General features: G+C 29.2%; 1 protein-coding gene across 1 annotated transcript in view; it reads right to left on the bottom strand.

Moving 5' to 3' along the window:
• Positions 1-27579, bottom strand: part of LOC135957917 (uncharacterized) — a 76110-nt gene that overhangs the window by 4015 nt on the left and 44516 nt on the right. Inside the window, exons 3-5 of the mRNA XM_065508759.1 lie at positions 11186-11277; positions 10925-11050; positions 2705-3100 (exon numbers count right to left, since the gene is read on the bottom strand). Of these exons, the coding sequence (XP_065364831.1) occupies positions 2705-3100; positions 10925-11050; positions 11186-11277 (614 nt within the window). The remainder of the gene's footprint in view (positions 1-2704; positions 3101-10924; positions 11051-11185; positions 11278-27579) is intronic.

Genomic DNA, 27579 nt, shown 5'->3' with positions numbered 1-27579 from the left:
AGCAAGAATCTACTATTTTTTAATTTTTAAATTGAAAATCGTTTATTTTTGGATCCATATTTGATATTGCTCTGAAATCGTTTGTATATTATTGGGAATTTAGTTGTCTAACTAATAAAAAAAATTGAGTCCATTTGGTCCAAAATTAACCAAGGTATCACAAAATTTAAAATATTTAATTTTAAAATGCCTATAACTCGGAAATTATAAGAGATAAAGACCTAGCCAAGCGCTTTCCAAAAGTATAAAAATCTTTGAAATCGGATTAGAAACAAAAAAATACCACGTGTTTAAAAATTTTACATGTCGAAGGTACCCTACTTTGAGCCCCTATAGCGCCACCCCTGCATAATTTGTAGGGTCCATTTTAATAACTTAAACTCGAATACTTCTTGGCAACGACCACGTCAAAATTTTAACCTGTTCGGACTATACGTTTTGAAGTGCCAGATTTATTTCCAAAAAAAAATTATTCTGCCCCACTGTGTACTGTTTCAAAAGCCATTGAACAGTATCAGGAAAACTGAAACATTGAACGAAACCATTGTTCAGGAAGAAAAAGCAGCTCTTAGAGTCAAATGCTCAGATTCTTTTGTGCCCAGAGCCAATGCTAATGCTAACTTGATGTCGTATAAAGTTCAGAAAGTTCCAGATCTCGATAAGGAAACAAAAGATCAAATGAAAATATTGAGGTCAAATTGTATTAAAAAATGTTGTGTAATGGATAATGAAACTTAATTACTGGCAGACTTTTCACAACTTTCGGGCTAAGATTTTTATGTTGTTGATGGACGAGATAATGTCAAGCTATTTACAGTTTTGGCAGAAGAAGCCAATCATTTGTGATATCAGGCACGATAAACATGTATAAGTTACATGTATAAGTTTTTTCACTCCCCAGCTGTTAAGCAAATAGTCAATGTATCCCTAGTAATTGTCTAAGACATTTGTGACAATTACTGTCTTTAAGGGATACACTTGGCTGACTCCAATTTATATATTTTGGGTCATTTGATACGTATGTGCTTTTTGTAATGAAGATAGAAGACAATTAGTTATTTTATACATCCCAGGTAATCTAGTGGTAAGACAATTGCCACTTAAGTGTTTATAAGTAATCTGGAGCGTAGTCACTTCAAACTTTTTTAGCTTACTATTTGAGGTCAATTAGCTACCGTATATGTTGAAATAACTGGTTAGATTGCTAGTAAGGTAACTGAAGCTATGTAACTAGTATGTGAATCCAATGCGTTGCCAACTTTGGACCAGCTATTAGACAGTCTCATTGTAATCAAAAAGGGTCAATTGACCCCCTGCTTAGGACATGCCACGTGTTAAAATAACTAGTAACGTAGCTATTGAAGTAACTAGTTCCCACCCTAAATGATGGGTAAAATCACTAGTTCTGGACTGCCTTCTAGAACTGCTGGGTCTTTAAAACTATGTACATATATATGTATTTATATAATATGGAGTTGAAAGTTAAATTTATTACAAATAATTCCTGGAAACTCTCTCTTTACTTAAGTGCTAAGTTGGAGTAAAGTTTACTTGGTTGTGTATGTGTGATAGAGAGAAAAGAAAGAAAAGTGTAAAATTTAGGGATTATAAAATTTGAATACTTTATTTATGACAGATTTTATCTAGAAAATCCTTTTTTGCGAAAGTTCTTTTAAGCACATAATGATAAAGTCTAAAATATTTGTGTTTTTGTTTTTCATTAAAAAAAAAAACATTTTAAATGTAAATATAATGGATTTATGTGGAATTTTATAATTTGTTGCAGACATTTTAAGTCAGTGCAAAATTTTGTTAAGTCTTTTGCTTTGGGAATAAAGTTTGAAATGTGATTACAAACTTTTGCTATATGGCGAGTTTTTAATAGTTTCATGGAGTAGCTTCCACTGGGATAATATGGGGTTAATTGAAAGGTCTAGTGAAGTCTGGTTATGCCTTAACTAATAGTTATACTGTCGGTTAAAATAATTTTTATATGAAAACTTTCAGTATAACTATTTATTAAAACATGATCAGACTTCGTGTTACTGGTGGTTAGGAGGATAGAGGTGGAGTTAACTATATTTATATATTTCAATACAAGTTAGGGAAACTGTATTCAGATGTGTTGTTTTTCGTTTGGGTTTTCAAAATGAAAAGAAGGAATTTTTGACAATTTAATGTTCTTCACCTCTAAAATAAACACCCTTTATTTAATAAAATTAAGCAGTTACATTAGTGACTGTCCATTATGACTGGTTATTCCTGGAAATTTTAATTTCATTATTGTAAGATATTTTTCTAACGAAAAATTTTGTTAATAAACCTTAGAAAACTTGGCAGAACTTTCCAACAAATTCATATTTCTTAAGAAATTAACACAAAGTTTTACACTGCCATTGTTTATTTTGGTAGAAAAAAATATTTATACAAAAATTGTTCATCATTGTAATTAAATTTGTGTTAAAAAAAAATCCAAAATATTTTTATTACTACAACTTTGTTGACACTAAAGTTCTACTTTGTTGGCCCACAAACAAATAACACCAACATTTCTTCTTTCTACTTTCACCTCCTTCCCCACTCTTATTTAAATAATTACTATAATTCAGCTATTTAATATAATTTATTAATGAAAATTGAGCAAAAAAAAGCTAAAAATGAATTTAGCACAAATTATGCTGCTGCTTACTCTACTAAAACTTACCTTGGCAATATTTGTGAAGCATAGATACAGGGAAATATGACTGTGGGCAAAAAGGCAATCCATACAAACATCAAGTAGGTAAAGTCGAAATGTCTTTGATTCTCGTACGTTTCCTCAATGGAGAGACGGGCGAAGCGTAGTATCATTAAAGGACATAGGCAAACAACCTGAGCAGCAGCCATGCTGCCAAAATTACGTTGATTACGTTTCTCACGATTAACATCCCATTCAGCACTGTACAAGTCATATGACCTTGTGGCAGTGCCGGTAGAATAGGGAGCCATACAAGTGCTATGACTATTGAGTACACTACCTCCTCCACCACCGCCAGCTCCTCCTATTGTAGCAGTGGTGGCACCACTGTACGAACGATCTACTGAGGAAGCCGATGAGTTGCTGCAAAGAAAAACATAAATTTGTTGTTGAGTGTTGCAAAGTTGAAGTAAATGTTTTTGTGTGGTAAATTTGTGTAAATGTGGTTTAAAAGTGTTTGCTGTTGCTGTTTTGGTCTATGACCGTTTTAGCCAATTGAATTAAGTTGTCAATAATCTTCCAACACTAAACTAAATCCGCAAAGTCATTAAGTCTGTTTATTATTGTTATTATTAAAGTCACTTAAGAAACAGATGTTTCTATTTAGGAAATAAACAATAATGCAGATGAGTTTCCAAAGTTTTTTTAAAAGCTTGTTTCAAATATGTTAACTTAATGTAGGCTCTGAATTTAATTTATTTTAGGAGCCTAAAAGTATGCTAAGAATTAGTTTAAGTATATGAGGTAAAGAGACGGAATAACTTTTAAAGCAATAAACATTCAAATAAATGTAATTTAAACAGTTTATAATAATTTGAAACGAAAATTTCATAACAAACTTTTTTAATAACATTCATTAGCAGTAGTTTGTTATTCCATTTGCAAGTTATACAAAATTATTTTGCTATTGTATGTGTATTAGAGTCCTAATAGGGAATTCGATTTTTTATTTTCATCAGAAAACATCATTCTCCAAAAAAAAATTTTAAATTTTAAACATATTTTTTAGTGTTTGCTATAAAATTTGGCACAACACTGTTACTTGGTACAGCAAATGTTTGGTAATAATTTAATCATCTTAAAATCATTGAATTGTGTGCTAAACATTTACTGAATTCACAACAATTTGTATCGTGTATCTTGTATTAAATACAATTTTTGTTTATTAGTTTGTGAACACCCATTGTATATTGTATGAATGTTTTTGAAAGTGTAGTACGTATAACAAGTAGACCGACTCTCATTTTTTTCAAATTACTCTCTCACATATACTGGTACTATGTGTGCTCAGATAAATTTATAGCTGTAAACAAAACATACAAAATAAAAGTGTATAAGTGTATTTAATTTGTGTATGAAAATTTCCAACAACAAGCTTACACTCTTGTATTTGAATTCAATAATACACTCGATACAATGATACAAGGGGTTTTATGAATTCAGCAATTGTGTATTCATAATAATATGTTCCAAAAGTATGATAGGAAGAAAATATATGCTTCAAAATATACTCTGAATTATAAATATAATTGGTCGATTCACAAGCTATCCTATAATGTCATATTATCATTATGTTATAATATTTCACAACTCGGCGTCTCGGCTTAACCGACTCTTAAGCTGGGTTTCCGCATACACCGTAATCGGCGCCGATAAAGAAAACTGAAACTAGAAAATGTTGGTGTTCGTCACCGTCTCGTTTCTGAATAGTTTTCGTTTCAGTTGGGTGCGTTGCGGCATAAAACAGAAAAGAAATAAATTTTTTAATATTGGATGTCGCACTTTAAATAGAATTTCATAATTTTTGACAAAATCTATTATTTTTTCCCCTTCCAATAAAGAAAATTTATTTTTTTTAATCATTTTGATTTTCTTTAAATTTGAAATAAAAAAAAAATAATCAAAATAATCTCGTTCCTATAGCACCGAAAATAACATACTTGAAGTTGTTTTCGTTTCGGCCCCAAATGACAAATGGTTTTTCGTTACTGTTCGGTGCCGTTTCGTTCACAATTTTCGTTGCCGATATCTGAAACTAATTTTTTTTCGGTGCCAATTACGGTGTATGCGGAAACGTAGCTTTAGGCGTTCGGCGCAGGTCTCTGCTGGTTGGTTACGATAAAACAATAAACACAGAGTAGTATTATTTTTGGAAATTTTTTGCTTCAAAGGTAATAACAACATTTTCAAACCATTGCCAAATATTAGAACATTACGGCAATATGACATGATAGGAGACCTTGTGAATCGACCAAATGTTTCTTTTAACACTTTTGAAATCAGAAACAATTAACAGTGCTATGAAAAGTAACTTCGAATCAAAAATATAGGCATTGGCCACAGGTTACGCAACTAAAACAAAAGCATCTGTTCTGTTTGGATTTTCAAAATAATCAAAATTAATTGATTTTAATTTTAGATTTGTTTAAAAAAAAATAAAAACAAGTAAGAAAGTATGGTCGGTCAAACCCGACCATATAATACCCTACACTAAGTAAAATAGCAAAATAATTTGTCTTTTAAAATTTCAATAATTTATATTTTTGAGTGATTTTCGGAAATGGGCCTTATATGGGGCTATGACCAATTATGGACCGATCACCATGAAATTAGGTGTGATTTATGTCTATATTAAAGTTAACTATGTTGAATTTTGTGTGTTTACCAACATTCTTAAGCGATTTATGCACGTTAAAGTGATTTTCGGAAGCGGGTATATATGGGAGCTATGACTAATTATGGACCGATCGTAACAAAATTTGGTGACATGAATTTTGTGTGTATAAAAATTATTTGGAGCGGAATTTGTGGAGATACATATATAAATTAAACATTTATGACCGATAAAGTCCAATTTCAGGAGGACATTTGTATGGGGGCTAGGTGAACTAATGGACCGATTTCAGCCAGTTTCAATAGGCTTCGTCCTTGAGACGAAAAAATAATATGTATCAAATTTCATCGAAATATCTTCAAAATTGCTACCTGTACTCTGCGCACAAGGTTTACATGGACAGCCAGCCAGCCGACCAGACGGACGGACATCGCTTAATCGACTCAGAAAGTGATTCTAAGTCGATCGGTATACTTTAAGGTGGGTGTTAGACTAATATTTTTGGGCGTTACAAACATCTGCACAAACGCATAATACCCTCCCCACTATGGTGGTGTAGGGTATAAATACCATCAGAAGACAGAAAAAGTACCATTTAGTGTGGATTGTCACCCATTCAAGGTTGTCTGTCTGTGGGTAAACAAGATTCGGCACAGCCGAAAATAAAACTCTTACGTATTTGTATATGTTATAAAATTTTGTTCTTTGGAGGAATTTATGAAATTCATGAATTGATGCATTGCTGTTGAATCACGACTATATCCAGGTTAAGTGACATCCCTTTCTGAATAAAATTATTCAGATCAATTCATAATCAATTTTTAATTTTATAAAAGGTTTATAAAACAAATTTTGTATGGAAAGTCTGTAATAAATTTAAAAATAGATTATGAATAAGGCCTTTGGCATTTAATTTAGAATAGACAGAACAAAAAGAGAGCACTAATTCCATTTCGTAACTAAAAAGAGCTCACTCTCTAAACTTATTCACAACATGGGATGTAAAGGAGCCTACAAAATTCCTAAAGGTATGCTGTAAAAGATGTCAGCTTTTTCTAAATCCTAAAAGCTTGATTTTATAAATGGCAACCTTTTTAAAATGTTATCAAATACTACAGAAAATCCTGGGTAATTAGAAACCATAATTAAGGCATTAGTTTAAAGGATAATAAAAAGCTAAAAATATAAACAAGGAAACAATTCATGTTTGTAATACCTTAAGATATATTTTATATAGGATTTAGAAACGTACGTACATATGTGTATCTGCATGTGTAGCAGTTTACCTTTGTTTTGTGAAATTTTCAAAAATATCCTGACAAATCCTATAATTTGTGGTAATTAAATACATATAATTTGATTTAAATACAAATTTGATAAAAGAAACCCCAAAAATATGCTAAAAAAAGACTGCTATGTGCTTTTGTAAAATGCTTTTTGTTATTGTAGGTTTAAAAAGTTTCTAAAAATATAATTTTCTTAATTAACCTTTGGGTTTTATTTTGTACAATTTAAATGGTTAAGTAAATAATACAGGCACAATAATACTATGCTTTTCCTTTTTAAAAAATTGCCTAAATGTAGGCAACAAAATCCACAAAACAATGAACATTTGCTAGTATGAATTTTAAAATAGATTATTGTGTTTCTTTTTTGTTTATTTATTGCATGTGTGCCTTATAGAAAATGACTAAATAAATATATTTAATTTTCACAAATAGATATTTCTAAACGATTGATAACAAACAAAAAGAGTTCAGTTGTAAAAGCTAAATAAAATTTGTATTATTTTTTCTTAAGAATTTCTAAAAATTCTATTTTGTGTCATGCCCTATCATGCCTAAAAGGATTTAATCTTCAGTTTACGAACCCTAGGGTTTGAATTATAACTAGTTCTCAAAAAAATTATTCTGCTGTTTATCCCCAAAAACAAATTAATTATAAACAAATAACCATTATTTTTAAATTATCTGTCATAACTATTTGTCTTTCTATTAAGGATAAATAAATTTCTGTAATATTTAAAAATACATTTTCCCTGAGGCTTATTTAGGGTTATTTAAAGATATCATTTATTAAGCCAATTATTTGCATAATTGATATACAATTTAAGTTACTACCGGAAACACTTAAACAAATTTTTCAATTAATTAAACTTAATAAATACTTAAAGTACTTAACCATCATTAGCAAACATTCTGTTTTCTATTAAGTACTTAGTTTTGAATTGTTTTAAATATTTATGCTATAAAGAAAGTTTATTTAGTTTTTCGTTCTATTCTGATAGGGGAATTTGAAAAACAATTGTTATGACAACATGTTTGTTTCCTTAGATTTTAAAGTTATTTAAAGGTCATTGAACTAGAAAAATGTTGAGGCTCTATGGTAACGTTTTTAAATGTTGGTAGATAAAGTAAAATGGGGAAATTATATGAAGTTATTTAATGATTTGATTGAATAGACACAAATAATCATTGGATAGTCGCAAATTTATAATGTCTTTAGGTTTGTTAAAATTTAATTTAAATTTAAGTTTAAGATTTTGTTGTTATTCTAACTAATTTAAGGAGCAATGGTGGATACTGTTACTTTTTTATCTTTTAAAAATGGTGGTTTATTTCCTTTAAATAAACCGGTTACTTTTGATTGCAAATAAAAGCACTAAATTGTAACAACTCTATTTTATTTAAATTTACACAACAATAGTTTAAATAGTCACTATGTGTTTTTTAATAAAGACACACACATAGGGTTTTTAATTTCCTGACCCTTTTTGATTCCCAGGAATCGGGAAAATTTGTTTCTAAATTCCCGGTTACCCTGCTATTCCCGAAATATATAATAATACTGAAAATTAAGAATATTATAGCAAAATTTCATATAAAAACTCAGTGTTATAATCATTATATAAAGAGCTTCGTATTAATTAATTAAATTTGAGTTAAATTTACTAAAATCTTAACGCGTAATTAAAAAATGCCAGCCTTTCATTCCATAAATCCATTCCCAGTATCTAATTCTTTAGCTTCATTTAAATTTAATTAATTTTGCAGTTAATTAATAACAGAATTTATTCAAACTTTGAATGATTAAATTTTTGTTGATTCAAATCTACTACAAATTGAGTTAAAATGTTGTTTCTTCATTCAGTTTTATTCAGCTTTTAATAAAAAAACAAGTACTGTTGCTGTGTTTCCTTTCAAGGTCAAAATGCATTCTATACTTGAAAATACCATCAAAAGTAGGGGCCTTTGTTCTACTAGAAGTTTCTGGAATAATTCGCACCGGTACATCTTGGCATTGAAGATTAGTCACCTTTATTTCTAGATCGTGCAGTTTTCCATATGTCATTTTAAATGTTCATTCGAAAAAGCCCAAATAAATAATAGTAATGATCGGTCTAATATTGCCGAGATATAAATGAAAGACTGTAAAAAAAACTTTTCACATTTTTTTGTGAGTTCTAAAATGTTTTCTTTGTAGTTTTGTCAGTATCGTTTCGAGTTTCGGGTATCGGGTAGTGAAAAATTTGCAAAATTCCCGGGAAATTTGTCCTGGGAATTCCCGGGATAAAAACCCTACACACACACTTAAATTATACTTTATAATTTATAGGAATGCAGTTGATGTTAACTCTAGCAGCGCCTATGACAAACTAACTAACTGTAACCGCATCCACTATTTATACACAGCGCCATCTTCCTTCGGGAAGATTCATGAAAGTTCTTAATAGACAAAACTTTTCGCTAATGCAAATTTGTAACAATACCTACACCTACCTAAACGAGAGGAAAACCGTGACACTTATTCAAGTCAAATTTAAAACACAATCATGGATCTTGTACCAGTCTAGTTTAAGACACTATCGAAATCCTTATTCTAAGTAAATTTAAGCCACAATCGAGGCTTTAATTATAGTTCAAGTTAAGCCACAATCATAACCCTTATTACAGCCTAAGTTAGGACATAATCGTTGCCCTTGTTCTAGTCAAATTAAAGCCACATTTATGGATCTTATACCAGACTAGTTTAAGACACAATTGAGGATTTTATTCTAGTCAAATTTCAGGCACAATGCAGGACCTTGTTCTAGATAAATTTATGCCACAAACATGGCCCTTACAATAGGCTAAGCTAAGACAAAATTGTCCTAAGTCAAGACTAAATTGCAGCCCTTACAACATACAAAGCTAAGACAAAATTGGGGCCCTTATTTTAGATAATTTTAAGCTACAATCGTGCACCTTATTATAGCCTAAGTATGACACAATCGTAGCCCATATTCTAGTCAAATTCGTGTCCGTTATTACAGTTATTAGTAAAATTTAAGTCACAAGTGTCGTCGTTATTATAGTCTAAGCCAAGACACATTTGTGTCTAAGCTAAGACAATATCGTGGCTCTTATTTTAGGCAAATTTAAGCCATAATCGTGGCCCTTATTCTAGTCGAATTTAAATCACAATTATGGCCCTTATTCTAGTCAAATTTAAGACACAGTCATGGATCTACTTTAAGACACCCTCGATGCCTTTATTCTAGTTGCATTTAAGCCACAATGTAGGACCTTGTTCTAAACAAATTTAAGCCACAATTATGACCCTTACAATAGTCTAAGTTATTTTAGGCAAATTTAGGCCACAATCGTGGATCTTGTTATAGTCTAAGTTAAGTCATAATCGTAGCCCATATTCTAGACAAATTCGTGGCCATTATTATAGTCTAAGTCAAGACACAGTTGTGGCCCTTACAATAGTCTAAGCTAAGACAAAATTGTGACCCTTATTTTAGGAAAATTTAAGCCACAGTCATGGCTCTTATACCAATATAAACCAGTTTAGTTTAGGACCCAATTCTTGCCCTTATTATAGTCTAAGTTAAGACGCAATCATATTTTAGTCAAATTTATTAAAGTCTAAGTCAAGACACAATTATTTCCCTTACAATTGTCTAAGCAAAGACAAAATCGTGGTCCCTATTTTAAGCAAATTTAAGCCACAATAGTGGAAATTAATCTAGTCTTATTCTAGCCAATTGTGGCCCTTTTCCAAATAAAATTTAAGTCATAATCGTTGTCATATTAGTGAACCAGAACCTCTGCAGTTATTAAGTTGACTCTATTACAAGTAATAATTCAATTCTGTCTTATTTTCTTAAGAATAAATAAAATTCCTTACATTTATGTTTAAATTAACATTATATTGAATTGAATTAAAACAATGCTGTAAAACAAATGACAGATGTTCATTTCCACCCTGGAATTTATCTCCATGACTTTTAATTTTATTTAATTTTTTCTCTTTCAAGCTTTTGTTCTTGTTCACTGTGTTTTGTCGTCTTTAATGTCGTCAACTGACAATAGTGCAGGCAGGCATTTGAAAAAAAAAATAAAACATTTTATTTTTTTTACTTTTTTTTGATATCGCTCTTGTTACATTTATTTAATTTCTTACTTGTCTTTTATTGTAGCTGTTTGTTAAACATTGTGTTGTGCGCGCGCTCTATTGTTATTCTAACTAAGTTTTGTATTTAACATTTTTTTACTTATAAACCAAAAGAACTAAAAGAAACTTACCGTTGCCTCATCCTAATGTCAACGCGATGTTCATACAGCATAACGGCCAATGGCTCTTCCGGTGGTCGCAATTCTTGTGAGGTTCGTATGTATAAATAAGCCAACAATACGGTGGGAGCACAATACCTAAGATTTTTTTAAAGAAATTTTTTTAAATGAAAAAAAAATTCAGTTAATATAATGAAGTAAGTAACTTTATTAAATAAAACATTTTAGAGACTAAGTAGAATAATTTTTTTTGGTTTGTGAATTTTTACTTACATAAGTAAAAATAGTCCTCGTACGTATTCATGCATGTCATCCATTAAATTTACTACACACAAGCCCATTCCACCGAGTCTTGGTATAAAGTCCTAAAAATAAATTATTAAAAAGGTAACATTTATTATTATTTTGTATGTTTAGTATTAATTTAATGATTAAAATGGATCAAGATTAAAATATGAAATATTGTAGTATAATTTAAGAGATAATAATTTTATTTGTAGTCTAGGTTAAGGCATAATTGTAAAGTGTTTTTTTAGTCTTGCCTGGCTCTTATTCTAGTCTATTTAAAGTCGCAATCATGGCCTAATCCTGATCTAATTTAAAAGACGTTTGTGGTTCTTATCATGTTCTAATTTAAACCACAATCAGTGGCTCATATCTCAATTTCATCGGCCAAAAGTCCAACTTTTTGTTAACTCCGATTTAAAAAATTTGAATGCCAGTCAATAGTAAACACATTGAAACTAAGGTAGCCAAAAAATTATATAAAAATATTGTCAATTGTGTGCGTGGCATGCAGTTAAAGTCAAATATTGTATGTCATTTTATAAAAATGTGATTTTTGTAAATTATCATTACTCGCAAACTATTATAGATAATTGGATGATTTTTCTTTTGTTATGTTGGTAGGATAATAGTCTTTAAGAGCTGATATGATTTGTCATTGTACCGTTTATACGTGATGTGTTATTAATTTTTTTTCTCAGGTACTATATTTTAGCCAAATTTGAATTTCAGTGGAGTAAAAGTGCTTAGGGTCAAAAGGGGTTAAACAAATTTTACAACCAGGAGAAAGTCCAAAGTGTCCTCTTTAAGCCTATATATACTTGTTGACCTGTTTGTTGAACACTTTTTTCATTTGAATGAAATTACTCCCAAATTTTTTTTCTATTTTTATTTTATTTGTTCATATGACTGGCGCAAAGTACAAGTCGCAATTTTGAAGATATTGCGATAAAATTTGGTACATAAATTTTTTTCGGCCCGAGGACGAAGTCTATTGAAAATTACTGAAATCGATCCACTATTTCACCTAGCACCCATACAAATGTTCAACCGAAGTTATACTTTATCGGTCGTAAATGGTTAATTTATATATGCATCTACACAAATTTTGCTCCAAATAAGTTTTATATAAACTGAATTAATGTCACCTAATTTTATGATGATCGGTCCATTATTAGTTATAGCTCATATATAAGACCCGCTTCCGAAAATCACTTTAACGAGCATAAATCTCTTAAAAATGTTGGTATAAACACTAAATTCAATAGAAATAACTTCCATATAGACATAAATCACACTACCTAATTTCATGGCGATAGGTCCATAATTAGTCATAGCTCCCATATAAGACCCGCTTCCGAAAATCATTCACGAAAATAAATAATAGTGTAGGTATTATATAGTCGAGCTTGGCCGAACATACTTCCTTACTTGTTTTTATCTGCTGATAACTTTTTTAATAAGTATAGCAGATTCAAAAAACAAAAAATCATACTAAATGCTATAAAAAATTAAAAGTTCAACTTTAACCTTAAATTGCGCAACAACTGCTAAACGGATTTTAATGAAATTAAAACTGGAGAAAAATTCAAGAAGTTATCTGTCCACCAAAAAAAAAATTCTAAAATATCTCTATCGGTTCAAAAGTTACAGAGTTTTGGCCGATGAAAAACGAAAATGAGCCACTGTGAATCGTGGATATTATCTAAGCCATAATATTGAATATTGTTACGTTTTTACCTTTTAAAAACTGTGGTTTATTTCCTTTCAATAAACCGGATACATTTGATTGCAAATAAAAGCAGTTTAGTAGTTTAAAATTAACTCTTTAACTACTGCAACCGCAGCCACTATTTATATATAGCGCCATCTTCCTTCGAGTAGCTTTATGTACGGACAAAACTAGAATATTCGAATTTTAGAAGCTTTTGGCAGCTTCAATGTAAATGTTAGCTGCTTAATCATTTAATGATGCCACACTTACAAACAATGCTCACAACTGCGTGCTATAAACATAATGAATGTTACAGGAAATCATTACAAACTGTTAAATTCAAATAGCTAATACAAATTCGTAACAATACATACACCTACCTAAACTAAAGCAAAACTATTCTACTTATTCTAGTCAAATCTAAGACACATTCACGGCCTCATCCTGGTCTAATTTAAGAAGATTGTGGTTCTAATGAAGTTCTAATTTAAACTACAATCGTGGCCCTTATTATAGCCTAGGTTAAGACATAATCGGTGCCCTTATTCTAGTCAAATTAAAGCCACATAAAACCAGACTAAGACACAATTGAGGATCTTATTCTAGTCAAATTTAAACCATAATCGTGGCCCTTAATTTTGTAAAACTTAAGCCACAGAGGTGTTTAAGACACAGTCATGAATCTAGTTTACGACACCATCGATGCCCCTATTCTATTCAAATTTAAGCCACAATCATGATCTTATCCTAATATAATTTAAGATACGTTTGTGGTTCTTATCATGTACTAATTTAAACCACAATCGTATTCAAACTACAGGAAATATCAATAGTCAATAGAATATTGTAACGTTTTTACCTTTTAAAAAAGGTACATTATTTCCTTTAAATAAGCCGGATACTTTTGATTGCAAATAAAAGCAGTTTAGTAACTAGTTTAAAATTGTAACAACTCTTTATTAAAATTTTACACAACAACAGCTTAAATAGTCACTAAAAATAAAGACCTATTATACAAATACTCGTGTATAATTCAAAATAATACACACACTTAAATTACACTTTATAATGTACAAGGATGCAGTTGTTGTTGATGTTAACTCTAACAGCGCCTATAATAAACTGACTACCGAATGCAACTGCTGCCACTATTTGTACACAGCGCCATCTTCATTCCAGTAGCTTCATGAAAGTTCTATTTCTACAATGATCAACTTACAGCTTTCATTCAATGTTGTATGTTACACAGCTATGTTAATAATGTCCACAGTTATGTTAACTGCCGTTAATCGACCGGTATACAACACTGGCCACAATTAGAAGTCTCCAGAAATAGAAATGCGAACATTGGCCAAAAAACGCCCAGAATATGCGGCCAGACATGAAGCCGTTATATTCGGTCACATATTGCAATACCTATTAATAACTAGTTAGAATGAAGTGCTTGGGAAGTTTTGCCTCAACCGCTTTATAGTCCAGACCATGCCCCGTCCGACTACTATTTGCTTTGATCGATGCAGAACGCTCTCTCTTTGATACGCTTAACATTGGAACAGAGTATCCGATATTGGCTTGATTCGTTCTTGGTCTCAAAAGGTAAGCAGTTCGTTTGGAAAAAGGTCATACAAATGTTTCAAAATAAAAACAAAAAATTTTAAAAACCCCGCATTTTTAAGTTATGCAGTCTATAGTTTAAGCCAAACTCATGAATTAGATTGCAGTCTTATTTACAATAATCTGCAGTCATATTTAAAACAAAATTTTTACAACTTATTTTTTTTTGCACAAATTTAAAACATCCATTAAAAAGTAGTTCCTTATTGAGGGTCATAGGTCACACCATTAAAATGTATATTTTTACAATAATCTGCAGTCATATTTAAAACAAAATTTTTACAACTTATTTATTTTTTTTTTGCACAAATTTAAAACATCCATTAAACAGTAGTTCCTTATTAAGGGTCATAGGTCACACCATTATAATGTATGTTTTACTCAATATCATGTAGTGAAAATCTCTAACAACATTTTCAAATACTTTATATTTCCAAATCCAGTTTTTAAGAGGTGTTTCCAAACACATACAAACAAATAAATAAATCCTGGCATGTGGAGATAATGAACTTTACGCTGCTTTTTTAAGGGGCGTTTTTAGTACGAACAAAATACAATGTTGTTGCGAACATGAAATGAAATTAATTTTCTAAATAATTAATAAATGACGAATGTATGTATAAATGTTTAAATGTTTATTATTGCTGGCAACTACAAAACTTATACATATAATGCAATAGAAGAATTAAGTGTGTTGAAGGAATGTTGTTGAACAATGAAAATACAAATGTGTACATAATCTGTGTGTAGGAGTATGGAAATATTTTGAAAATTTATTTGTTGAAATGTTCTACTGAGTAGTAGAGACCAAAGTATACCGTAGAGACATTGAACAGTTGCCAAGAATTGTTCAATTCGACTTTAATACATTGGATAAAACATATTCCGGAATTTTCTTAGTTGTGGTTCACGCACGTCAAGTTTACTCGAACAAGTCTTGAGTTTGTGGATGAGAGAGGAGAGGATATTGAAAATGTTCTCCTGTTTCTTCCTCTCTCTTCAATAAACCCAAGACTTGCTCAAGTAAACTTGCACATATTTTTTTAGTTTTTTATCCATTGACCCTCGTTTCTACGATTAAGTATTCTTAAGTTTTGTTTAATGGTTTAACTTTTGTTTGTTTTAACGAAATGACAAGGTCTATTTGTACGAGTATTTGATCTGTTGTTGAAATTTATTCTAGTCTAATTGTAATTGTATTTGTATGTGTTTGGAAATCTTTTTGTGTATATGTATGTATGCATACATAAGCAGGAGAGTATTTACTTATTTGTACATATGTGTTTAACCTGATTCTACATTTGAGGAGCCATTCTTAATGCATATTTTAAACCAGTCATGGGCAAACACATACCACTATGAGTATATTTGTGTGCGTTAAGCAGCAGAGAGATGACTGACTGCACTGACTGTAATAAAAGAGAGAAAATCATAAACATAAAAAAATCCGCAACATAACCTTGCTTCTACAAATGCTAAACAGCAACTGATTTGATTTTGATCTCTGAGATCGTAACAAAGCAACAAACAAGTGGTCATTTCAGTAAAACACAGACACACTAATACACACAAGCTTATAGTGTAGGTGTGTCAACAACAAGGTTGCCAATTTAGCCATTTTCCGGCTAGATCTAGCGATTTTATTTTCATTTAGCCATAAAAAAATGGCTAGAATTAATCTAGCCGGAAGATCTAGCCATTTTATTTTGTCTTAGCCTTTTTTATTTTATACTTATCTTGAGCATTTTTGGAATTTTTTAAAAATAAAACAGTATTTTTTATCAAATGACAAAGAAACAGTCTTTTTAAACAAATTCGTCTGTTGATAATTTGATGAGAATATTATTGGTTTTATGAAAACAGGCTTCGAAATTGTTTCCAAAGCAAACACATGAGGCATATTCAAAAATCAATTTTACATTTCTTCAATGGATCCGATTTTGAATGTAAGTGCCCAGAAATATGTTTAATTTATCAAAAAGGAAAAAAAAATATTGATATTACAATATTTATCCGCATTTTCTCAATCTCTGGTTATTTTTCATCGTGACGATATAAGGAGTGAGATCGAAAAATTCTTAACATACATATATGTTTATAAAAAAGAAACCACTAAACTTACAGCTTTAATTTTTTTTTTATTTGATTGAAATTATTATTACAATTTACAAAAAAAATTATTTTTATAGTTTTAATCACTAGTGATGAAATTTTGAACCTTTTTCGGAAACCCTTCCATTAACGTTTTTATAGTGCTTTCTGTCACTTTGCTCGAACATGTAGTCCATCTCCGTTTAAAATCTACCACACTTTTGGACACCTTTTTTGTACTCTTCAATTCTCTTTTAACAAGAGCCCAATATCTCTCCACTGGCCTTAGCTCCGGGCAGTTTGGAGGATTTGCCTCTCTTGGTACAAATACCACATTATTGTTCTTGTACCACTCAAGGGCTTGTTTGCCATAGTGACAGGATGCCAAGTCAGGCCAAAAATAAGTGGACACATTATGAAGTCTTATGAATGGAAGCAGCCTTTTTTGTAAACATTCCTTGATGTAAATTTCGGTATTTATAGAGCCCGTTGTAACAAATGAGTGGCTTCTTTTGCCGCAACTGCATATTGCTTGCCATACCAAGAACTTTCTGGGAAATTTTGTCTGCTTTTGGGTCCTAAACTTTTCTTCAACATTCCCTCGAGCATCAGCAACATAAAATTTTTGACCTGGAAGTTGCGAAAAATCTGCCAGAACATACGTTTCGTCATCCATTATGCAGCAAGAATATTTTTTTATAAAACTTGACTTCAATTTCCGTGCTCTGTTTTTGGCCTCTAAATTTTTAGTAGCGTTCCTGTCAGGAACTTTTTGAGCCTTGTATGTTTTTAAACCTGCATTAGCTTTAACTTTTCGTACCAAATAGTCCGAGCACTGAGCTAACCGGGCTGCTTTCCTACCGGATGTGTTGGGAGCTCTTTTGAAAATGCGTTCTATTTTTTTGGCTTTAGAAACATCATGTGGACCATTCCTTCTACCTGAACCAGGTTTTCTATCAACTGACAAGTTCTCCCGGTACTGTTTAATAACATTGGAAACAGTTTGACGGCAGACCTTTGTATGCTTGGCCAACTTTTTGTAAGACCAAGTTGGGTTTTGTTGAAAATATTTAATAATTTCAGTACGCACTTTTTTCTGGTCACTCATTTTAATCAGATTAACAAAAAAATTAATATAATTGACATTACACATAATAACTGACATGTTTTTCAAAGGTAACTTGATCAAAAAAAAATTCAAATAATACTTGGGTTAAAAAATGTAATGAAAAACGTGTGTTAAGAATTTTTCGATCTCACTCCTTACTGACAGTTCTCATACAAAAATTCTATTTATTGAAAGAATATCGTTACGAAAAACGATAACCGGAGATTGAGAAAGTTTGGGTTAATCTGCTAAACCCCATTAATACGAAGTCGGTAAAAATTATTTTTCAAAACTGTCAGTATAACTATTAGTTAACACATAACCAGACTCCGTGGTAATGGGGGCAAGAAATGTAATATTTATGAATTTGTATATTTGTATTATTTTTGGGTTTTAGCCATTTCTAGCCATTTATAATTCAAAATCTAGCCATTTTCAGAGCTGAAGAGTTGGCAACCTTGGTCAACAAAGCGTCAGCAGAATTTTTTGGCCTATGCACGCGTGCATTAGAATCCCAATTTTGCTCGTGACTGTTTTAAACATTAAAGCAGAGACTAAAACTAACTCAGCATATAACTAAGATATTAACCCCCATTTTCTCAATCTCTGGTTATTTTTTATCGTGACGATAAACTGACAGATATTGAGAAAATGGGGTTAACAATTTTAAATTTATTTTCAGTTCTAAAACATAAATTCTTTCACATAACATTAATAAGAACAAGTAGGAGAGCTATATTCGGCTGTGCTGAATCTTATATACCCTTCACTAAATTATACTTTAAAATACAATTTTTAAATATTTTTGGGTAAACAAAATTAAAAAAATGTGAAGGCTATAACAAGTAGGACAGCTATATTCGACTGTGCCGAATCTTATATACCCTTCACCAAATTATACTTTAAAATAAAATTTTTAAATATTTTTAGGTAAAAAAAATTAAATTTTTTTATTTTTTTTTCAAATTGTTTCAATTTAAAAAAGTTTTTTCCAATTTTTTTTTTTAAATTATTAAAAAAAAAAATGTTGTGAAAAAAATCGGGTTAAAAAATATTTTTCACGATTTTGACCTATTGTAGGTTCAACTTATAGCCTTATATACATCGTTACAATGTACTTCAAAATATCTATCATTGGATATCCATATTGTCTATATTAAGGACTTAGTAATCCAGATATAGGCCAAACATCGAGGTTATCCCGGTTTTTTCCTTCTATCTCAGCCATTTATTGGCCGATTGTCGATTTTAAATAGCAACCGAGCCGGAGGAATTCCCGATATATTGATGTATGAATCATGTATATAAGTTATTTCGGGGCTACGGAAAGTTGATTTGAACATACAGACGGACAGGGTAGAAATTACAAACGGAATGTCAAACTTATATGAGGAGCCGCTGAACAAAAGGTACCTTTTTGAAAATTTAAAAATTTTGGGAAATTGATTTTTTATGTAAGTTGGACCTACAATGGTTCAAAATAGGGAAAAATATATTTTAACCCGAATTTTTTTTTTTCACTAAGATTTTTTTTTTTTTTGAATTAAAAAAATTTTTTTTTCAAATGAATTTAAATAAAAAATGTTGAAAAAAACTTTTTTTAAATTAAATAGAAAACCAATTAAGAAAAATTTTGAAAAAAAAAATTAAATTTTGTTTAAAATTTTATTTTAAAGTATAGTTTGGTGAAGGGTACATCACCAAACTATACTTATCGTAATTTAATCTCTCAATGAATTACAGCATAAAGTGAATTTTAACTGATAAATGATAACCAGGGCAACCAAAAATATGCAATATCATATTTTTTGCTGTGCGGCGTATAAACATATGAGTTAGTTTCAGACAATTTTAAGAATTTTGGCATCGATTTGTTAGTGGATATTTTTGCATATTTTGCTCTTTATTGCATATTTTAGCATATTTTTGGATATTTAACTCATAACTGCATATTTTTGTTGCATATTTTCTTTTATTTTTCATTATTTTATTTTCCTGATATAATTTTATTGTTTGTATTGTAATTTTTCATTTCTATATTTTACTATTTTTATTTTGAGGTCCAATGATAATTGGTCTAAGCTACTTTAATACAAAAATAGAGTATCCATAATCGACTTATCTTCATAGAATTTTCGTTGACTTAAGGGTGGTTAGTTTCCATATATTTCAATTAAATTAAAAATATACACACACAAATATTAAAATTTAACAAATAGTAAAAATATGTAAAAAATTAAAAGAAAATTCCAAAATTCTATGTTATTATGGGCAACTTCATAACAAATTTTTGGATACATTTAAAAGAAGGAATTTAAGGCAGCTTGAGACAGTTATGGTTGGGCATTAATAGTTTACCACTAATGTAAAATGAATAAGTATTCAACAGATGTTCAGAATATTAAGATCCATCGAAAATTTCGCGTTCAAAACCCATTGATATATGTATTTACATAACTTGTAAAAAAAAGTTATTAAGAAATCATTAAAAAACAATATACGTGGATATCGATAGACGTTAAAAATGATAAGAAAGGAAGAAACATGGGAATTTTGAGTTCCAATGTTAAAACTTGAATAAAAAGTTTTTTTATATTTTTTTAATTGCAGTCATTCCACTATTGTAAGGCTTTTTTATAATTCTATTTAAATTTTAGAAGCCGTATTCAGATATTAATCTAGATACATGATGAATGCTCCAAAATCCATTGCAATTTTTACCATAAAATGACACAGGCTATTCATAGAGTTTTTGAAACATTATTTAAATGGTAAAAAGGTTTTTAAAACTTCATATAGAATAGAAACATTTCGAGAAATTGATTGGGTACATCCTCAGTAGGGATCCTATAAATATTGGGACACATGGATTGAGAATGTAAAATATTATGCCACTAATTACCAAAAAAAAGTTTGAAGATTTAGCTTACAAATTTTAAAACTTAAGTAAACACATAGTAATTTATTGCTAAATATAATAAAATGAATTGAATCAAACTATTTTCATGTAGTGCCAAATTCACTAAAATCGAAATTTAATCCTATAATAACCAATTTTAAATTATGAGCTCAATATTTTATTTACTTCATATATATTTTATTAATGAAATTTTGAAATCAAACAATAACCAACTATTTTTAAGTGCATATTTTTTATATTTTAATAGCATATTTTTCGTTTTTAAGTGCATATTTTATGTTTTTTAGAGCATATTTTTGGTTGCCCTGATGATAACTAATAATCTGTTGAAACTAAATGGCCACCTTATTTTCCATCTCTATATAAAATAATGCATGCAAATCATCTGCAGAAATTAATTCACTCTTAGCTTAATATTTATATAAAGTTTCCATATATTTGTTTCCTTAAAAATAAATCATTGTACCTATTATTTAGTTTAACACTGTTCATATCGACTAAATGTAAGCATTGGAAGCAATTGAACCAATTTCCTCTAATGACACATTGACTGACAGTTTAAAATGAAAAAGTTCTTAAACCTACTCATATACATACATACAATATACATTCATAGTCAGTCACACACACACATGCACAAAATTACAAAGCGTATATGAGAAAAATCAAAAATTTTTGTGAATCGATGAAAGGAATAAAAATCAATGGATTCAAAATCGTAGGTTACTAATTTCTCACCTCATTTAAAAGTTAAAAATTTAAATATATGCTTTGAAACTTACAAGAGTTTTTCCATTAAATTGAAATCCTAGAGTTACTAGATTTGAGAAATTTTTATAGCCCATAAATAATTATATATGGTGGGATTCAAGAAAAAATCAAAATTTACCAATATTTAAAATTTTTTCTTAAAAAAACAAATTTTGAAAAAATATTTTTTTGCCAAATTCTCCAAAAATTTTGTTTTTCCTCATATGTACATACTCAAGCATGAGCTTCTTCAAATGTAGATATGAAAGTACTTAGTTATTCCCATAAATACTTTATAATTTCTAGCATGACATCGAAAATAATAGTTTTCCATTAAATTTCCATTAATTTCTTGGTTTTTTGGTTTTACCAGCTATTGATTTTTTTTATAATTGTTGCTTGTAAAATGTTTAAATATTTACTTTGAATACAAGCGCTCTTAACTTAATCGAAAGTACAAAAAAAAGGTTTTTATTTAATTTATGAATTAATAAATGTGCTGCAAAAATGTTAGAAATTTGTAAAAGATTTATTTTTAGGTTTTTTTTCTCGTTTTGTTTTCAGTTGTTTTTTACAAAACCCCTGGATGTTTATTCATCTGTAAAGTAGATGTTTCATAATTCATCAGATATTTTTGTTAAGAATAACAAATAGGTTTTTTTCTTTTGTTTTCTTTATTTATTTCATTTTATGAAATATGAAAAACATTATTTTACGAGTAATATTTATAAGGTATTTATTCAATTGTTACTTCCGCTACCTTTTTAATAAAAGTTGCGTACGTTTTGGAAATAAAATTTATTTTTATATTAAAATAACATGAGCATTTTTCATAGGAAAATAAATATACGCAGAGAAAACAGATTCGTGATAGCAACCAAATTTGTTGCCAATCGAATGATTCTACCTTAGTGATCGAATTTTACAGTTGCGGCTACAGAATTTTCGAAAGGGTAACAAAAGTTTGGTTGCTTCAACCGAAACTCTTCTTTATCAACTGACTTTCTGTTGATAGAACTGAAAAATTCGATGTGTGCAACCGAATCATTCGATTGGCAACATATTCGGTTGCTATCACGAATCTGTTTTCTCTGTGTACTAGTAAAACTACTGACATATTGAACGAAATTTTGAACATTGGTTTGGTCAGAAAGCTTTGATTTAAATCAATTATATGATTTTCTGATAAAAAATTAATAAATTTTTTCTTTTGAAATCGTTTTTGGCTTCAGCAATAAAAATATATTTTAAATTTTTGCATTTTTAGCTGTAATGGGTGAAATAGTTAAGGTTTGAGCTAAATTGTTAAATTGTTCAATTAAAACAACGAGCAAATATTTATGGTTGTCACCGTGTACTGACTTCAATGAAATGTTTGTTATAAATTGTATTGTATTGATTGTTTTGTGATATGAATCTGTGAAACAATTTCACGTGGGAACGAACAAAGAGTCTATGCTTAAGATAAATGTTTTATTATGGCTGAAAGTTTTTTGTTTTTCTATGAAAACTCTTGGGATAATGCTTATGTTTTTATCACAAAGACGTGTTTCCTTAAGGGTCATGGTTTTAAATATATTTTTTAAACAGTATAAAAGTTTAATAAAAAAAAAATAAAAATATTAACAGAATTTGTAATAAAATGTTTAAAAAAGCATGTAATTTAAAATCATTTTTACTTGAAAAATGTTGCTGAATCATGTCTATAGAAAAAATGTAGCTGCAATATGATTTCAGAAAAGATATTGCAACAACATATTTTTGGTATGTTAAAGAAGTAAGCAGATGTTCAAGAAACAAGTTTATACAAAATGCTGCAGCAATATGTTTACAGTAAAAATTTTCTAGAAACATGTTTACAGAGAAAATCTTCTAGCAATATTATATATATATAATTATATAGAGAAAATATTTCAGCAACATGTTTATGGAAAAAATGTTGCAGAAACAAGTTTTCATTAAAAATTTTGTATCAACATAATTGTAGAGAAAGTTGTTTGAGAAAATGTTGCAGAAATATTTTTAGAGCGAGAATCTTCCAGCAACATCATTATAGAGAAACAGTTTGAGAAAAGGATGCAGCAATATATTTGTAGATAAAATTTTGAAGAAGCATGTTTATAGAAATAATATGTTCACAACTAACATTTTCTAGAATCACGATTACAGAGAAAATCTACCTGTAAAATAATTATATAAAAAAATGAGAAAATGTTGCAGCAACATGTTTATTGCAAAAATCATGCAGTATCATGATTACAGAAAAGATATTGCAACAACGTATTTTTGGTATGTTGCAGCATAAAAAGTTTTGTAGAAACTTGATTTCAGTGAAATGTCGTATCAACATAATTGTAGAGAAAATTGTTTGAGAAAATGTTGTATCAACATGTTTACAGTGAAAATCTTCCAGCAACAGAATTATAGACAAATATTTTGAGAAAAGGATACCGTAATATGTCTTTAGAGAAAATGTATAAAAAGCCTGTTTATAGAATAAATGTTGCAGCAGCATTTGCCAGAAAAATTATTACAGAGAAAATATTCCAGCAACATGTTTATGGATAAAAAGTTTTCACTGAAAATGTTGCAGCTTGATGTTTTCAGTAAAAATGTTAGATCAACATAATTATAGAGAAAGATGTTTGAAAAAATGTTGCAGCAATATGTTTACAGTGAAAATCGTACATCAACATAATTATAGAGAAACATTTTGTGAAAAGGCAAAAAATAATGCGATCACACATTCTCCTATGAGGTATTGGTGAGAAGAAAAAAAATGGTATTTTGATAAACGTGTACTACATGTAGTACAGTCGGCATATCTGGGTTAAAATCATTTTTATTTGAAAAATGTTGATGAAACATATTTATAGAAAAAAAACATGTTCAGAGAAAATCTTCCAGCAACATAATTAAAAAATAAGAAAATATTGCAGCAACTGTTTATGAAGAATATGTTGCAACAAGAAATCTGTAAAAAATTTCCATCAACATATTTGTTGAGAAAATCTTTCAGCAACATAATTATAGAGAAACATTTTGAGAAACTGTTGCAGAAATTTGTTTATTTATTTGAGAAAATGTTGAAGAAACATATTTTAATAGCAAATTTTACTGCAACATGTTTATAATGAAAATTTTTCAACCACATAATTGTAGTGAACCTGGAGAAAAGGATGTAGCAATCTGTTTGCAATGAAAATGTTGCTAAACATGTTTACAAAAAACAACATAATTATAGACAAACATTATGCAGCAATATGTTTGTAGAGAAAATGATGCAGATATTTATAATATAATCAATGTTGCAGCAAAATATTCATATTAAAAATTTTCTAGAAACATGATTACAGAGAAAATATTGCAGCAACTGTTTATGAAGAATATGTTGCAGAAACAAGTATTCCGTCAATATTTTTCTTCAACATAATTGTAGAGAAAATCTTCCAGCAACAATTATAGAGAAATATTATGAGAAAATGTTGCAGCATTATGTTTGTAGAAAAAATATTGCAGAAATTAGTTTACTTGTTTGAGAAAAGGTTGAAGAATAAAGTTTTAAGAGAAAATTTTACTGCAACATGTTTATAATGAAAATATTCCAGCAACATAATTATATTGTGCCTTGTTGAAGAAAATAATGTTGCAATATGTTTGCAATGAAAATGTTGCAAAACATGTTTACAGAAAAAACCTTCCAGCTACAGAATTAAAGAGAAACTACTTTGAGAAAATATTGTTATAGAAACATTTTATTAATAAACATGTTGCAGCAACATAATTATACTTAAAACAAAAAAATCACAAGCCCCAAATCCATATACAGAGAACACGAATCCCCAAATAAAATTGTCTTACATGATTTTAAATGGAGCATCCTAATAAATACACACAATATTTTGCTAAAAGAACCAAAAAAATAAAAAAATATTAAAAGGATTTTAAGTTTGTAGTCAAGAACGTGACTAATTTCACTAACAAACTTTATACAATAAATCTTCAACAAAAAAAGTTAAAATCTAAAGCAAATCCATGCAAGTGTGAAGAAAACAGTAAATGTAACACACCACGTATGAGTAATTTGTATTAGGAAACATAATGGCATATTAATATTAATCATACGCTGAGGAGAATATTAAAATTAATAGAAAATTTAATAAAAAGAAAACTTGTTTAAACTTTAAAGGCAAAAATATTTAATGTTATTCACAATGAAATATAAACATAACATTAATTGTTTTTATAAATTTTTTATATGAATTAAATGCTTTTAAGAAAAAATTAAAGGAATTTCTTGTTATATTTTAATTTAAATTCGTTTATTTTAGCGGTTTTCTTTTTATTCTTTATGTTGGCCTTGAATACATTTTTTTCTTATTTTTTTAAAACGAAAAGGGTGGTAGAAAAATTATTGCCGTTTTTTCTGTCTTTCTTTAATTAAGTTTCCGTATTAATTAGCAAAGAAACTTTTTTCAGGCAATGTTGAAGTTTTTATATTAGTTAAGAATTTATCAAAATAGGGCAATAAATTATGTAAATTCTTCAAAATCAGGCTTATTTACCTTACATTTTTACAAATTATTTCCTTGATGTCCTTGAATTTATATTAAAGTATTTTTTATTTGCTTATTCATTTCTAATTTGTGTTATAATGAAATATAATAGCCTTTGGATTATATTTTTTTATTTATTCCATTCTTCATGTAGATATTCAAATGGTATGAGTTCTTTATAATTTCACACTTCTATTTCATTTCTTTTTGCTTAATAAAAAACTCATTTATCATACAAATCGTATGATTTGTTGTTGTGCTCTACTTTCAATAAATTATTATTAAATATTATTCATTTGGAAAAAAAAAACGAAGCAAATGACAGAAGAGCTTCTTATGCTTTAGAACAATATTTATCTTTGAAGCCAAGATGAACAACTTGAGGCACAAAGCAAAAGCAAAAAAGCAAATTAAAAGTAAATGGATTGAAGTTTTCATTAAGTTTAGTTAGTTACAATTTTTCTTTTAAATAATAAATAAAAGAAATTTCTGTAATTTCGTGTTTAAAGTTAGCTGTCAATCAATAGTGGTTTTCTAGTTTATTTTTCTTGAAACTCCAGTGTTTTTGAAACCTTAATTACTTTACTAAATACTTCTCCAAACAAAATTTGACCCTCCTCATGTCCCTATTTATCCTGCTGCTCATCAATTTCCGTTTAATATTATTAAATACTTATTGCTTAACAAGGTCATTTACTTAAATATCTCTTTGTGATTTCAATATAAATCAAGTACATATTTATTCCCCCTCTTTCACAAACACTCAATTTCCCCGAACTTCAAGGTGCCCTGCTGACTTTGCCAACAATATTTTATTTTTATTGGTTTTTCCCTTTTTTTCTGTGTAAAAAACGAAAAAACAAAATCTTTATTTGAAGCCTAAAATGTCTTGAAGACAACAATTAATCAAAGTCAAGACAAGAACATGCACATCATTGACTTAAATCGTACAACAGAAACAGACAGCAACACAACTAGTAACATCACATCAGCAACAACAACATTGCCAACAACAACTGTTGTTAAGAGAAGAAAAAAAGACTATAAAAAGGAAATAATAAAATGTAATGAAAAGAAAAGAAATTCACACACAACATGTAACAATGTGTAAGGAAGTGGTGTAACGAGATCTGAAATGAGCTTGAAAATTTTCAGTACTTACACTGAAATAAATTTTACAGTGGATTTAAGGAATTGTTTTCGAACTAATTCGAATGTACTCACAGTAATTCGACTAAACACAGGTATTTTATGGTCATTTTCTAAAGATTTTTATCAAGTAGAGATTTTTAAAAATTGTTTGCTTTTATTACACTGTGTGTAATTTTTTAGGTCATGGAAATATAACCATATACGGTCACTTGTACGTGATAAAAGACCAAAAGACCGTGTATCCCAGTTTTGCCCAAAGTCATGCACTTTTTTTATGGGCCCCCAAAGATTTGGGGCCTTGGTGTAATATTTTCAAAAAAATTGATAATTTTCTCAGGCCCATATCTTGTAAACTGTTTGATTTACTCTCCTCTGAGGCCAATTTCTATCCCTTGTCATAAAAAGCTTCATCTTCAAGATCAAAATCACAAAAAACTTTAAAAAATTCGAAATAAATTTAGAAATACATTTTTTTAA

Source organism: Calliphora vicina, chromosome 4 (assembly GCF_958450345.1).
Source record: "Calliphora vicina chromosome 4, idCalVici1.1, whole genome shotgun sequence".
In the NCBI taxonomy this organism is placed as follows: Eukaryota; Metazoa; Arthropoda; class Insecta; order Diptera; family Calliphoridae; genus Calliphora; species Calliphora vicina.
Note: the sequence above shows the minus strand (reverse complement) of the source record. Positions and strands in the feature narration are given on the sequence as shown.